General features: G+C 45.7%; 1 protein-coding gene across 2 annotated transcripts; it reads right to left on the reverse strand.

Annotated features, from left to right (window-relative positions):
* Nucleotides 1-205: 205 nt before the first annotated feature.
* On the reverse strand, nucleotides 206-1566 carry LOC121747639. Of its 2 annotated transcripts, none has more exons than XM_042141715.1 (5): nucleotides 1418-1566; nucleotides 1236-1303; nucleotides 988-1045; nucleotides 667-710; nucleotides 206-500 (listed from the first exon to the last, which is right to left on the reverse strand). In XM_042141715.1, the coding sequence occupies exons 1-5, from the start codon at nucleotides 1497-1499 to the stop codon at nucleotides 363-365; spliced, it is 390 nt and encodes a 129-aa protein (XP_041997649.1). In that variant the 5' UTR covers nucleotides 1500-1566; the 3' UTR covers nucleotides 206-362. The 2 variants fall into 2 exon arrangements, with proteins under 2 accessions (XP_041997649.1, XP_041997648.1); XM_042141714.1 differs by having other exon boundaries at nucleotides 988-1048.
* Between the last annotated feature and the right edge of the window lie 13886 nt (nucleotides 1567-15452).

Genomic DNA, 15452 nt, shown 5'->3' on the forward strand with positions numbered 1-15452 from the left:
AAATCACATAAATCTTGGTAGGATAGCATTGTTTCTTTTGCGTGTAATAATATGTCTGAGAACATCAATTTGAAACAACTCACTCCTGATTAATCAATCTACATTTCCATACAAAAATAAATTAATTCAAAAAAGAGGAGAAACCATTTAGACAACATAGTACTACTAATTAAGATTATTTTAAGGTACAAAAGCTATCAAAACCTTTTTCCTATCTAGCTTAGCTAGTGCTTGTTATTAAATTGGTCGCAATGATCATCACATAATCTAATCTAATACTCATACAAATATTATAGTACACACTACACAGAAAGTCGCAGCATTTCTGCAATGCTGCACCCTTTTTACTGAGACAAATTGACTTAATTGTGTATTGGCGGTTTTCTTCTTGATAAGGTGTAATCCATCTCTAAAATATCTTTCGAAGACGAATTAACAAAAATATTTTGTTTTTCCCTTCCTATTGAAGCGAGGCCCTCTGGTTTCAACATTTCACCTTTCTGTAAAGAATATATCCAACCAAAATGTTAATAGTTATGTCTTTACCAAATAAAAAAAATACTGTATTATAGTTATGCAGGTGTTCTAATTTGATGATTCTTGGAAAATATCGTGTTACATAATTTTATTTTATTTTTGTTCATATGTAAGTAATTAATTACCAACCTTAGCAATGGTGGTATGGATCAAAGTTAGTTGCCTAAGGCATCCTGCAATCAATCAGAAAAAACAAAATGCTTGAGATATAGTAATACAATTTCTACCCCCTCTTATAAGCAAGAATTTTTGAGTCATCAAACAAATCAATTAACTGTGGAAGTACAATGGCTACAAATATTTATTGGCTTTTTTTATCAAAAATTTTTGGTGTAAAAACTCAGTGGTGCTTTGGTCTGTGCATTCTTGGACCGTAGTAATCTTCATGAATTCTTGGTAGCCAATGGTGGGCTTCATTTCTCACTCTAGATAAATTTCTCTTCACATTACCTGACCCATTCTTGGTTTCTCCCTCATCAATGCTCTTGTTCAACTTTGCAAGTTTTTCCTGCTGAAAAACATTTCCATGTTAAATCTACTAAATCCCACAATCTTATATATATATACACGTGTAAGATAGTGATAAAATACAAACTCTAAATATTGTACAAACCCCGAACTATGATCTGTACTGTTAATGTCAGCGCAGTGTCAACACAAACTGTTTTATTTTGTATGATTATTCAAGAAATTCTTACATGTAAGATATGTAGCCCATGAATAGATTCATATCCTTTATTACTAGGAGTCCTAATTAACCTTCTACCTGCACAAAGAAATAAGAAAACAACAATCAAATTAAGAATTATACTAATAACAAGAAATCTTTTGGTCTATTTATTCGATGAAAAACATAACAATGATCATGTATGGAACGTACCATGCGCGTCGTGAATCAGAACCGATAAAAGTAACAAGAACATCAGCAAGCATGGCCTCATTATGCAAAGTAATTCTTTCATATTTTTGTGTGACAGAACAAGAATAAGTTTGAGGAAGAAGAGTGAAACTTGTTTGGGTTTTTCTGAATAAGAGCTATGTGACTTTGTACATGAACTTAACCACAAGTCTTGCTTATATATATAAATATATGCACAAACACATTGAATACACATGTTGAATTTGTGCATGAGGGCCCATGTTAATTAGTTATCCCCTTTTTGTCATCAATTTTTTTGTAAAAAGAGTATAGAAGAATGATTAGTGACTTTTTGATGGATGTTTAGTGGTTTAGTGGAGTTGGAAGCATTTATTAATGGGGAACAAGACAAATCATCCTCAGAGAATGAGGCTCCACCTTCTTGAAACTGGGAAAGTTCAAGAGTTAAAAACCTACTAACCAGACATAATACAAATATTTTACATATAAAATTAATGTCGGAAAGTTTTATATTGTGTGCATTAATCCTTTGCACACGGGTGATTGTCTCTCCTCAACTATATAATTTCGTAAATACTTTTATCTTTTAGTAGTTTAATATCGCTAATATCTACTCGAAAATGCTGTAGTAGAATTATAAAACTATTTGAAATGAAAACTTGATGGCATACAATGATTGGACAATACATTACAAGATTGCGGTATTTGTGTTAACAAGTGTAACATAGATTCACCCGCATGAATAGCGCAATTGGTTATGGAGGGGCACAATTGCAAGAATGGACAAGAATCGATTCCAACTACTGTTGTATAGTTGCAACATCTCTCAGATATAAGAGCATCTCAAGTGGTCGGCGGACAAGCAATAGCCCAGCCATGCCACATCAGCAGCACTAAATTCCTCCTGCCACTCAGCTGGACAAGCAACTGGAAAAGCAATAGTGATGGATCCGCGAATTTCTGATGTTAGTAAATTGATGGAGTACGTACTAAACAAGCCCAACAGCAGTAAAGCCCATCAGCCTAAAGCCCAAGAAAGAGTATCAGTTCGGCATGACTAAAGAGTATCAGTCCGGCATGACTAAAGAGTTCAGTTCGACACAACCAAAGAGTTCGGCCCCAGCCTACAGCTCGGTAAAAGCCAATCAATCAAACTCTGCTCTCAGGTCGGCATCAAGCTCTACTCTCAGATCGGCAAAAGCTGCTCGGCAATAATTCAGCAGTTCGGTCTCAGTATTCGACCGAACTAGGAGATAGTGGACTCATGCAGGATTTCCACCTCCACCACCCACGATCTATTTAGTGGTGTCAAGCAGTCATTAACTCATGCAGGATAGTGGACCCATGCAAGATCGCCACGATCTCCACGACATCCACTACCTAGTAAATGGCTGCATGCCACGATCTAGGTTCAATGTATAAATAGAACCTAGATCAGATAGATAGGTTAAGTTCTGTTAGACTCTCTCGCTTTCTAGAGATAAAATACAAAATAGCAAGTATGTATTGTAAGCTGTAAGAAAACAGATCAAGCAATACAACTCTGCCCTCATTTCTTCCCGTGGACGTAGATTTACCTCAGTAAATCGAACCACGTAAAATCTCTGTGTCGTGATCTGCATCTTCCTGCATTCACTAACATCAGAAATTCGCCGATTCATCACTGGCGCCGTCTGTGGGAAACGAAGAACAAAATTTGTGATAAAGCGAATTTTTGACCCTTTTTCCACCCCAAAAAAAAAAAATGCATACCAGATCACATACCACCCGTAATACCGTTCGTGATCACCATGAGGAAGCTAGTCCAGCTCGCAGGTCTGAAAAACGGCCTCGGGAGACATCTACCTCCGGTTCTCACGAAGGAGGAACAAGCCACTCCAGGAGTCATCGCACCGAGTCTTCCCAGCAGCCCGATTTAAATGAAGCTGTCAAGCTGTTCTTGGCCGAGAAGCAGGAGGAGTTCTTAACCTTCCTGCAGAAGAGCCAACAGCCGGAGAAGACAACGGCGGATTCTCCCTCCTCATCCAGACATGAAAGTCACTACCGCAGTAGTGACGTGTCTTCCAGGAGAAAGAATCCTCAACCCCGACATGTTCCTGTTCCTCCTCGGTACCGGAACCACAGGAGAACTCCATCTCCTCCGTATCGAAGAAATATCGGGTTCGCCATGTACGGAGCATTAAAGACTCCGTTCTCGGACGATATCACCCGAACTCCTTTGCCGCGGAACTACCGGACACCGTCAATGACTTATGACGGGCTAGTGGATCCTCATGACTTCTTGGGACGCTATCAGTATAATATGGCGAACCAGGGTCTCAATGAGGTCCATATGTGCAAGCTGTTCCCCGAGCTGCTCATCGGGAACGCCAGAAGGTGGTTCGACAGCCTTCCTCAAGGCAGCATTAGATCCTACCGAGATCTAATGGATGCTTTCCACAGGAGGTTCTTTCAGAAAGCGGAAGCCCGGATCACTTCGGCTCAGCTGCTTTCTATACGTCAAGGTCGCGACGAAAAGATCAGCGACTTTTTGACGAGATTCCACAAGGAATGCCTACAAGTAGATGATCTCAATGATCTACTTGTCATTTCAGCATTCCAAAATGGAATCCTGCCCGGAGCTCTCTACAGAAAGCTCGTGGAATGCAGTCCGCAAACAGCTCAAGAGATGTGGGACATTGCGGACCAGTTCTCCCGTGCCGATGAGGCAGACCGTCGAAAACGGTCTTTAGACAGCTCATCTAGAGGAGACGAAAAGAAGCCCGATCATAGCGATCAGAGGTTTCCTCGCCGAACTCCTTTTGAAAGAATTCAAAGGGCACCGGTACAAGGCAGATTGGGACCACGTCTCAATCCTGAGAAGCTGCCCGCTCAGTTCGTACCGCTGAACAAGTCAAGAGCGGAAATTTTCGAACTACATTCCGATATGTTCGAAAGACCAAAGCGGATGACGAAATCAGCCGTGCGGCGACCTCAGGATCAATATTGCTCCTTCCATCAAGCCCACGGACACGATACCGAGGAGTGCCGAGATTTGGCTGCAGGTATTGATGTTCTTGTGAAAACAGGAACGTTAAAAAAATACCAAAGCAAGCAGCCGAAAAAGAACAAAAGGCAGAGAGGTGCGAACTGCAATCCTCAGGATCCGAAAAGGCATGAGGATCCCGAAGACGACGACGAGCCGCAATATGATGGAGTAATCCAGACTATTGATGCTCTCCCTGCCGGGAAGACTAAGTCGTCCCTAAAAGCAGAACGCAGAGGTTCCAATCAAGAGGAGCCAACACATAAAAGGCTGAAGAAAGACGAAGTGATTACATTTTCAGATGCCGATCCCGTCCCAGCCATCTCTCCTCACCAAGACGCTATTGTCATTCAAGCCGGAGTGGCAAACAAACTGATCCACAGAGTATTTGTGGATACAGGAGCATCAGTCAGCATTCTTTTTAAAGAATGTTTCGATAAAATGGAAGTGGATCCAGCTCGGCTCAGTCCGGCTCCGCTTCCTCTGAAAAGTTTCGCCCAGGAGGACACCCGCCCTGAAGGTATTATCAGCCTTCCGATCACGGTGGGAAAAGCGCCTACAAGCTCCAATACGATGATCGAGTTCTTTGTGGTGAAAGCTCGGTCCCCGTACAACATCATCCTGGGGAGAGACTGGCTCAACACAGTTCGGGCCGTTTGCTCTACTTATCACCTCACCATCAAGATCCCCACTAAAGGTGGGATAGCGGTCATCCGAGGTGATCAAAAGAGAGCAAAAGAATGTCTGCAGATTGCGCTTAAAAGTGCCGAGCAATCAGTTCGGCACCATCAAGCATAGCAATCACAGCAACCGGAGTCAGAGGCAAGCGAGATGACCGAAGTCACTTCAGAGCCGAACTCAATGACCGTTCAGTTATACGAAGATGATCCATCCAGAGCGGTCAAGATCGGTTTCGCAGGAACGCCTCTACTCCGGGAAAAGACCATTCAGCTCCTCAAGGAGTACAAAGATGTCTTTGCATGGTCTCCGTTGGACATGACCGGAGTGCCCCCCGAGGTAATCACTCATCGGTTAAATATTGATCCTTCAATCCGGCCAGTAAAACAGAAGCAAAGACTCTTTGCGGCAGAAAGAAGCCAAGTCATCCATGACGAAGTCCGCCAATTACTAAAAGCGGATGTACTATTCGAGGTGAAATATCCTTCTTGGGTGGCCAATCCTGTGATGATCAAGAAAAAAGGAGGAGGATGGCGGATGTGCATAGATTTTACCGATCTAAACAAGCACTGTCCTAAAGATTGCTATCCCCTTCCGAATATAGATAAAAAAGTAGAAGCTTTGATCGGCTTCGAAATTTTCTGTTTTCTTGATTTATACAAAGGATATCACCAAGTGTTGATGGATGAGAGTGACGCTCCGAAAACAGCTTTTATTACCGATTTCGGCATTTTCGCTTATAAAAAGATGCCATTCGGTTTAAAGAATGCCGGAGCCACTTATCAGAGGATGGTAGACAAGCTTTTTCGGCACCTAATCGGAAAACAGGTTGAAGTGTATGTCGACGACATAGTTGTCAAAAGCAAAAGCACTTCGGAGTACGAAGACAACCTCAAATCCACTCTCAACGTGCTCCGAAAAGCCAACCTCAAACTCAACCCCCAAAAATGTACCTTTTTGGTAGATTCGGGAAAGTTTCTGGGTTGTTTGGTTTCAAAGGACGGACTCAAGGCAAACCCCTCAAAAGTTCAAGTCGTTCAGAACATGGCAATGCCGAAGTCCATACATGACGTGCAAAGGCTAACCGGATGTCTAGCCGCACTGAATCGATTCCTTTCCCAAGCAGCCGAAAAGCAACTGCCGTTCTTCAAGGTGTTGAAAAAGGCACCAAAGTTCGAGTGGGGAGCCGAGCAGAAAAAGGCCTTTGACGAGCTCAAAAGTTATCTAGCCGAGCTTCCTATTCTCTCTGCTCCAACCGAAGCCGAAGTAATTTTCTTATACTTAGCGGCATCCGATCAAACCATTAGCGCGGTGCTTGTACGAGAAGAAGGCCTAAAGCAGTTTCCCATCTACTTTACAAGCCGAGCATTAAGAGGTCCAGAAACCAGGTATCAACCTCTGGAAAAAATTACTCTGGCGTTAGTAAATGCAGCAAGGAGACTGCGGCCATACTTCTATGCTCACAAGGTATGCGTCTTAACCGATCTGCCTCTTCGGCAAGTTTTGACCAAGCCAGAAGCATCAGGCAGAATCGCCAAATGGGCCATAGAGCTGGGAAAACACTCAATCGAGTACCTACCTCGAAAAGCCATCAAGGGACAAGCCCTGGCAGATTTTCTTGCAGAGGCCAAGTTCGATCAAGCAATCCCTGTCATTGCCGAACAGAAAAATTCTGCCAGTGCCGAACTAGCACAACCCTTGGAATCCGAAGAAGAGCCGCCGGACTGCTGGAGCGGATTCGTAGATGGAGCTTCAAACAAGATGGGAAGTGGAGCTGGTATTTTACTTGTCGCTCCCAACGGACACGAGGTAACCTACTCACTTCGGTTCCTATTCCCCACTACTAATAATGAAGCCGAGTACGAAGCCCTCCTGGCCGGACTCCAGTTAGCGCAAAGTCTGCCCGTCAAATCTCTCAAAGTCCATTGTGATTCACAAGTCATAGTAAATCACATGTTGGGTACAAGTGAAGCTCGTGACGAGAGAATGAAGAAGTATTTGGACAAAGCGCAAAGCATCAGCCGAAGTTTCTCCTATTTTCGGATAATCCGCGTTCCCAGAGCGGAAAATAGCCGAGCAGATACCTTAAGTAAGTTGGCCTCAGATCCGAGCTCAAAGGCGGAAGAATTAATGCATCGAAGCATTGATGAAGCCGAGGTACTTTCAGTGTCCAGCTCGCCGAACTGGATGACGCCGATCTTGCAGTATCTGGATCAAGGACAATTGCCCGAGGATAAGAGAGAAGCTCGGAAGATCACGTGCCGAGCACTTCGGTACGAACTTCATGAAGGAGTCCTCTTTAGAAAGTCTTACCTCCAGCCGTTATTGCGGTGCGTAGGACCAGAAGAGACGGACTACATCCTCAGAGAAGTTCATGAAGGATCGTGCGGCAGCCACATCGGAGCTAGAGCTTTAGCTAAAAAAGTTCTAAGATGGGGATATTATTGGCCAACCTTGGTACAAGAAGCAGTGCAGCTCGTCAAGACCTGCCCGAAGTGCCAAATCCATGCAAATATCCCAAGGATGCCGCAGACCGATCTATCCACTATGCAGAGCCCTTGGCCTTTCATGCAATGGGGCATAGACATAGTGGGACCACTTCCTCAAGCTCCTCGGCAAATGAAATTCCTAATCGTTGCCGTGGACTACTTCACGAAGTGGGTGGAAGCTGAACCATTAGCTGCGATAACGAGCTCAAAGGCATTGGACTTCGTCTGGAAGAACATAGTGTGCCGATTTGGCATACCCCACATCCTCATCTCGGATAACGGGACTCAGTTCACCGACAAGACGTTCAAGAATTGGTGCCAAGAGCTGAATATTCAACAGCGGTTCACTTCGGTCTCTCATCCACAAGCAAACGGACAAACGGAGGTAACAAATCGTATCCTGGTGAAAGGGTTAAAAGCTCGGTTAGAACAAGCCAAAGGACAATGGGTAGAAAATCTCCCTCAAGTCCTATGGTCCTACCGAACTACACCCACAACCTCCAACGGTGAAACTCCGTACAGTCTGGTGTACGGCACTGAAGCCGTAATTCCGGTGGAGATCGGCGTACCCAGTCCCCGAACTCTAAATTTCTCCTCAGAAATGAATGACGACGGACTGAGAGCCGAGCTAGATCTTGCCGAAGAAAGAAGAGAATTGGCATGCATAAAAGCAGCCAAGTACAAGGAGCAAGTAGCCCGGTATTACAACCAAAGGGTGAAGAAGCTGCAATTTCAAGTGGGAGATCTCGTTTTGAGAAACAACGAAGTAAGCCGAGCAGAAAAGCTGGGCAAGCTCGAACCCACATGGGAAGGTCCGTATCGGGTGTCAGAAGTCCTCGGCAAAGGGTCTTACAAATTGGCTCACATGTCAGGAGAACAGGTACCCCGAACATGGCACATTTCCAACCTCAAAAAGTTCCATTTGTAAGAGACAGTCCGGTCAGTCAGTCTTGAGTCCAGTTCAGTCAATGTGCTTTATTTGGTTTACTTGGTCTTTGTTTGTCTCTATGTGCTTTTTATTTGTCTATATGTGTTGTCTGTCTATGTGCGTGTCGTCTCTTACAAATGTTACTGAGGTATCTTGTTCTTCGAAGGCTGATCCCCTTCTTAGAACATAAACAAGCCAACGATTGTGAGTCAAAGCTTCTACAGAAGATACAAGACCACAATTCAGCTTAAACAAGCAGTTCGTCTGAAACGAGCTGCAATAAGCCAACGATTGTGAAGTCAAAGCTTCTAAAGAGGATACAAGACCGCAATTCAGCTTAAGAATCAAGCACTTCGTCTGAAACGAACTGCAACGAAAGTCCGATTCTCGCGATAAAACTTGCCTGAATTAGGACAAGGGAAAGTCCGATCCACGCGATAAAACTCGCCGAATTAGGACAAGGGAAAGTCCGATCCCCAAATTAGGACAACGGAAAGTTCGATCCGAGCGATAAAACTCGCCAAATTAGGACACAAACCAAGTCCGGTCAAAGAAGAGTTCACTTCATCAGACCGAGGACAAACATCAACTTACCCCGTACCTTTATCCAGAATGCCGAAGTGATTCACTTCACTTTCCGGGGGGGGTAGTGATGGAGTACGTACTAAACAAGCCCAACAGCAGTAAAGCCCATCAGCCTAAAGCCCAAGAAAGAGTATCAGTTCGGCATGACTAAAGAGTATCAGTCCGGCATGACTAAAGAGTTCAGTTCGACACAACCAAAGAGTTCGGCCCCAGCCTACAGCTCGGTAAAAGCCAATCAATCAAACTCTGCTCTCAGGTCGGCATCAAGCTCTACTCTCAGATCGGCAAAAGCTGCTCGGCAATAATTCAGCAGTTCGGTCTCAGTATTCGACCGAACTAGGAGATAGTGGACTCATGCAGGATTTCCACCTCCACCACCCACGATCTATTTAGTGGTGTCAAGCAGTCATTAACTCATGCAGGATAGTGGACCCATGCAAGATCGCCACGATCTCCACGACATCCACTACCTAGTAAATGGCTGCATGCCACGATCTAGGTTCAATGTATAAATAGAACCTAGATCAGATAGATAGGTTAAGTTCTGTTAGACTCTCTCGCTTTCTAGAGATAAAATACAAAATAGCAAGTATGTATTGTAAGCTGTAAGAAAACAGATCAAGCAATACAACTCTGCCCTCATTTCTTCCCGTGGACGTAGATTTACCTCAGTAAATCGAACCACGTAAAATCTCTGTGTCGTGATCTGCATCTTCCTGCATTCACTAACATCAGAAATTCGCCGATTCATCATAAATGCTGGTAGAGAATGAAAACTACGACACAAAGAATTTACGTGGTTCGATTTACTGAAGTAAATCTACGTCCACGGGAAGAAGGGAGGGCAAGATTGTATTGCTTGATCTGGGATTACAGCTTACAACACAGACTTGCTATATGGTATTTTATCTCTAGAGAGCTTAACCTTTTTCTATCTGATCTAAGTTCTATTTATATCTTGAACTAAGATCGTGGCTTGCATCACCACCCTAAGTCGTGGATGTCGTGTAGGTCATGGCCTAAGATCGTGGATGTAGCGTAGGTCATGGCCTACGATCGTGGCCTGAGTTGACACCGAGTGGTAGTGGGTGTGTTGGAAGTTGTGGAAATCCTGTATGGGTCCACTAACTCCTTGTTCGGTCGAATACTGAGACCGAACTGCTTTGGTTGCCGATCTGAGAGCAGAGCTTGATGCCGACCTGAGAGCAGAGCTTGATTGGTTGGCTTTTACCGAGCTGTAGGCTGAGGCCGAACTCTTTGTTCGGTCGAATACTGAGACCGAACTGCTTTGGTTGCCGATCTGAGAGTAGAGCTTGATTGGTTGGCTTTACCGAGCTGTAGGCTGAGGCCGAACTCTTTGGTAATGCCGAACTCATACTCTTCCTTGGGCTTTGGGCTGATGGGCCGTCATTGCTGTTGGGCTTGTTTAGTACGCACCCCATCACTACCCCCCCCGAAGGGCGAAGTGAATCACTTCGGCGAAGTGAGTCACTTCGGCATTCTGGATAAAGGCAAGGGGGAGGCTGATGTCAGGGGACGTGCCTTGCATTAAATGCGACAGTAAAATCCGGCCGTTGAATCCTGAAAAGGTGGGATTCGAAACGGTGCGACGATTTTGAAATCTTCGCCAAATCGGATAAATACCTCCTTTCTTCATCATTGAAGCACTTTTGCGACTGCTTCTTCTGCACTCTCTCTTTTTTGCGAAAATTCTCTCTCCGCTTTCAAGAATTTCTTCAGACTTTCTTCACCTTCAAAAAGTAAGAAAAATGTCTTCTTCTTCTTCTTCTTCGGAGTCGGGTAGCGTTAGGAGAGGCGGTAAGGGGTCTTCTGGCCGGAAAGAGTCCGGGGAGAAGACCGTAGAGTATTTCCATAGTATTTTGAGTAAGGATACTGTGATATCCCTACCCGAAAAATACTTTTTTCCTGGGGGGAAGGCGGTGGTACCTGACGGTGATCATAGGGCTGACTCCCCGCCGGAGGGTTACGCCACCGTGTACGAGGCCTGCTTAGAATGCGGGCTTCGTTTCCCCCTCCCTTCTGCCTTTATAGATTTACTAGATTTTTTTCAGCTTCCTTTAGGCCAGGTGACTCCGAACTCTTGGAGGCACTTGTCGGCCTTCGCTGCCGAACTCCGTAGGTTAGGAAGGGATTTGTCTTTGAAGGCGATCCTTAAATTCTTTCAATTTAAGAGGAAGGGGTCTTGGTTTTACTTGATCCCTGTACAGCCCTTTAGGGCCTTTTGTAAAACGAAGTGGCCGAAGTGGCAAAACCGCTTCTTCTACTATGATAGGACCGCGGCTCCTAGTTTTCCCTGGAGAGGGCCGAAGTCCGTTATCCGTCATCCTCGGCCTGAACCGTTGGACGAGCTCGATGGCGAGCTCAACAAGATTCCCATAGTTAGGAAACAATACACGGAGTCTGAGCTCGTCAAGGGCGACGTCGTGTTCGACATCTCGTCTTCGGACGAAGAGGCCGAGGGTGAGGATTTCTCTTTATCTTTATGCTCTACTGCTTTAACGAAGAAAACTAACCTTGCTTTCTTGCTTTTTGGCAGTGTACATGCTGAATAAGGCTATCCGAAAGTCCTCCGAGCTTGTGGAGCCGGAGAGGCAGAGAGCCCCTCGCTCGGCGTCTGAAGCCGAGAAGAATCCGAAGAGGCAAAAAACCTCTTCTTCGGATCCGAAAGTGCCGGAGTCGTGTTCGGCTAAAGGGAAGGGGAAATTTCATGAGTCCCCAAGAGTGCCGGGGGAAGACCTGGTCATCTCCGAGGTGGTTGCAGACATCCCGGAACACGTCCCTGGGCCCTTTCAATGGCCGACGAATTTTGTGGAGGTAAGCTTTCTGACTTGGCCTCTTTTCCACATTTTTTGATGGCCATTCTGTTGAGTTTTTTCCTTGTTCATCTTCAGAGAGCCAAGCTCGTCTCCGTGGAGCTCTCCAAAGCATCCCACGACTACGAGGAGATGCAGAAGGAGTTGCATCTTGCTCGTAGTGTGGCCGAACAGGCTGAGGCCAAATTTGAGAGGGCCCGAGCTGCTAGGATCTCGGCTCAGGATGAAGCCCGGTCAGCCAAAAACCAGCTCATCATCCTGCAAGAGCAGACGAAGCACCGGGAAGCTCAGAAGGAGGCTGCCGCCGTGGCTGCCCAGGGGGAGGCTCTCCGTGTTTACACGGAGAAACTCTTTTTGAGCAGCCAGTTCTCGGCCTTTGTCGGTAGTCTGGTAAGGCTAATTACCGATAAGGGCGAGCAGGGGGCCGACGTCGTGCTGCCTCTGTACAGCCGAGAGATAGCAGCTCGGCTTCAGAATCTGCCGCTCCTTGAGGAGCTCGCTTCATCCTCGGTCCTGCTTTCTGCAGACCGAGTCCGGAGTTGTCGAGCTGATCGGGACGAGAACCTGGAGGCTATCTTTGCCTCCGTGGGACCCGTTTCACCCGCTTCGACTTACAACGGAGAGGGTGAGGCCGAGTCGCTGGAGCTGGAGGCCGAAGTCGAGCGGGCCGGGCATCCGGAGAAGGAAGCCGATCAGGAGGCGGAGGCGAGGCCGGCAGGATGCGAGGACGAGGCTGAGGTAGCTCAGGAGAAAGAAGCTGAACCAGACCAAGGAGTCGGAGACGAAGCTGGCGGAGTATGATTTCGTCTCCCTTCTCTTAGTCTAGTTTCTTCCTTGTAAAATGGCCTTGAAGCCCTCCTAGTGTAAAAATTTTCCTTGTGAATGAAAAATTTTCTACACTTGTCTTCGTATAGCTTTTCGTACTCGCCTTTATTCTTGTTGTATTTTACTATCTGCTCGGTACAGCTGCCGAACTAATATAGCTGCTTTGTACTCAAGGAGATGGAGATACTTCACTGGAAACGGCTGTACTCTTCGGCTTTAGACGAAGCTGAGAAAAGAGCTATAGCCGATCAGACGAAGAATGACGAGCTTCTGGCTCGTTTAGTGAAGCTGGAGGCCGATAATAAGGACTTAGAGTCCGATAAGAAGGATCTGGAGGCCGAGCTGAATACGACTATTGCTGAGAGGACTGCGTACGAGGATTACATCCGTGTGCGCGGGGGAGTGACCATATCAGATGTTCAGAGTCGAGTTGACGAACTGTGGGAGGAGTATCATGTACTCCGGAGGAACAATGCGCTGGAGAGCTCGGCTTGCCAACAAGTTGTGAAATCCTTACGGCGCTGGGCTTCTCGGTACGACATCATTCTTTCCCGGCGTCCCGCAATCGAGAGATTCCTTAGGCATTTCCCGCCAACAGATGCTCGCACTCCAGATCAAGCCTCTGGTTCCCTTGTTCAAAATCCTACTCCAAGTCAACAACGAACTCCGGAACAGCCGGAAACGTCAAGACGAGAACGGGCTCAGGAGCAACCGGAATCGTCAAGACAGGGACGGACTGAAATTCGCCGGGGAGTTGTGACTATGAGCGAGCAAGATCAGCAGATGCTTATTGCAGAGACTCTTCATCGCCGAGGGGTTAGAGCTTCTGGGGCTCGCGGAAGAGGTGTTGGGTCGAGGATAGCATCTCGTCGATCTGCTTATTCTTCATCTGCTCGGAACAACCGAACTCGGCTTCCAGAGGATTTTGCAGATAGGTGGCTTAACTTCAGCAACCCTGGACAGTAGAATAGTCCTTTGTAATAGCGTAACGCCATTTTGTAGGGTAGCTGAGTTGTATGCCGAACAAGATTTGAAAAATGAAATTTTGTTTTCGCTTCTAACACTGTATTTACAGCTTAGCGAAAAAATTTCATCGTACTCGTCCTCGGTCTTATGAGGTAAACTTCTTTGACCGGACTTGGTCCTTGGTCTGATGAAATAAACATCTTTGACCGGACTCGTCTTTGGTCTGATGAAATAAACATCTTAGACCGGACTCGTCTTTGGTCTGATGAAATAAACATCTTTGACCGGACTCGTCTTTGGTCTGATGAAATAAACATCTTTGACCGGACTCGTCTTTGGTCTGATGAAATAAACATCTTTGACCGGACTCGTCTTTGGTCTGATGAAATAAACATCTTTGACCGGACTTGGTTTGTGTTCTAATTTGGCGATTTTTGTCGCCGGGATCGAACTTTCCCTTGTCCTAATTCGGCGAGTTTTATCGCGTGGATCGGACTTTCCCAGTTAACCGAAGTGGTCTTATGCAGTAAACCTCTTTGACTAGACATGGTCGTCCCCGGTCTTATGAGGTAAACTTCTTTGACCGAACTTGGTCGTCCTAATTCGGCGAGGTTTATCGCGTGGATCGGACTTTCCCTTATTGCAGTTCGCTTCAGACGAAGTGCTTATTAAGCTGAATTGCGGTCTTGTATCCTCCTTGGAAGCTTGGACTCACAATCGTTGGCTTATTGCAGTTCGTTTCAGACGGACTGCTTGTTAAGCTGAATTGTGGTCTTATATCCTCCTTAGAAGCTTGGACTCACAATAGTCTTTAATAATCGATCTAAAAAGGGGATCAGTCTTTAAAGAACGATATACCTTGGTACCATTTGTAAGAGACGACAAGCACATAGAGACAAAACACATAGAGAAAAAATGAAAAAGACGAAGGAAAAAAACTTTAAACCCCTTTTTTTTTTTTTTAAAGAACGACAAGTAAAAGGTACAAGTAAGAAATAAACAAATAAAAACATATACCCCTATGACCGAACTAGACACGAGACGGACTGACCGGACTTTTGTCTCTTACAAGTGGAACTTCTTGAGGTTGGAGACGTGCCATGTTCGGGGTACTTGTTCTCCTGACATGTGAGTCAATTTATAAGACCCTTTGCCGAGGACTTCTGACACCCGATATGGACCCTCCCATGTGGGTTCGAGTTTGCCCAGCTTTTCTGCTCGGCTTACTTCGTTGTTTCTCAAGACGAGATCTCCCACTTGAAGTTGAAGCTTTTTCACCCTTTGGTTATAATACCGGGCTACTTGCTCCTTATACTTGGCTGCTTTTATGCACGCCAATTCTCTTCTTTCTTCGGCGAGATCTAGTTCTGCTCTCAGTCCGTCGTCATTCATTTCTGAGGAGAAATTTAGAGTTCGGGGACTGGGTACGCCGATCTCCACCGGAATTACGGCTTCAGTGCCGTACACCAGACTATACGGAGTTTCACCGTTGGAGGTTTTGGGTGTAGTTCGGTAGGACCATAGGACTTGAGGGAGATTTTCTACCCATTGTCCTTTGGCTTGTTCTAACCGAGCTTTTAACCCTTTCACCAGAATCCGGTTCGTTACTTCCGTTTGTCCGTTTGCTTGGGGATGGGAGACCGAAGTGAACCGCTGTTGAATGTTCAGCTCTTGGCACCAATTCTTGAACGTCTTGTCGGTGAAC

This window comes from Salvia splendens, chromosome 9, assembly GCF_004379255.2.
Source record: "Salvia splendens isolate huo1 chromosome 9, SspV2, whole genome shotgun sequence".
NCBI lineage: Eukaryota > Viridiplantae > Streptophyta > Magnoliopsida > Lamiales > Lamiaceae > Salvia > Salvia splendens.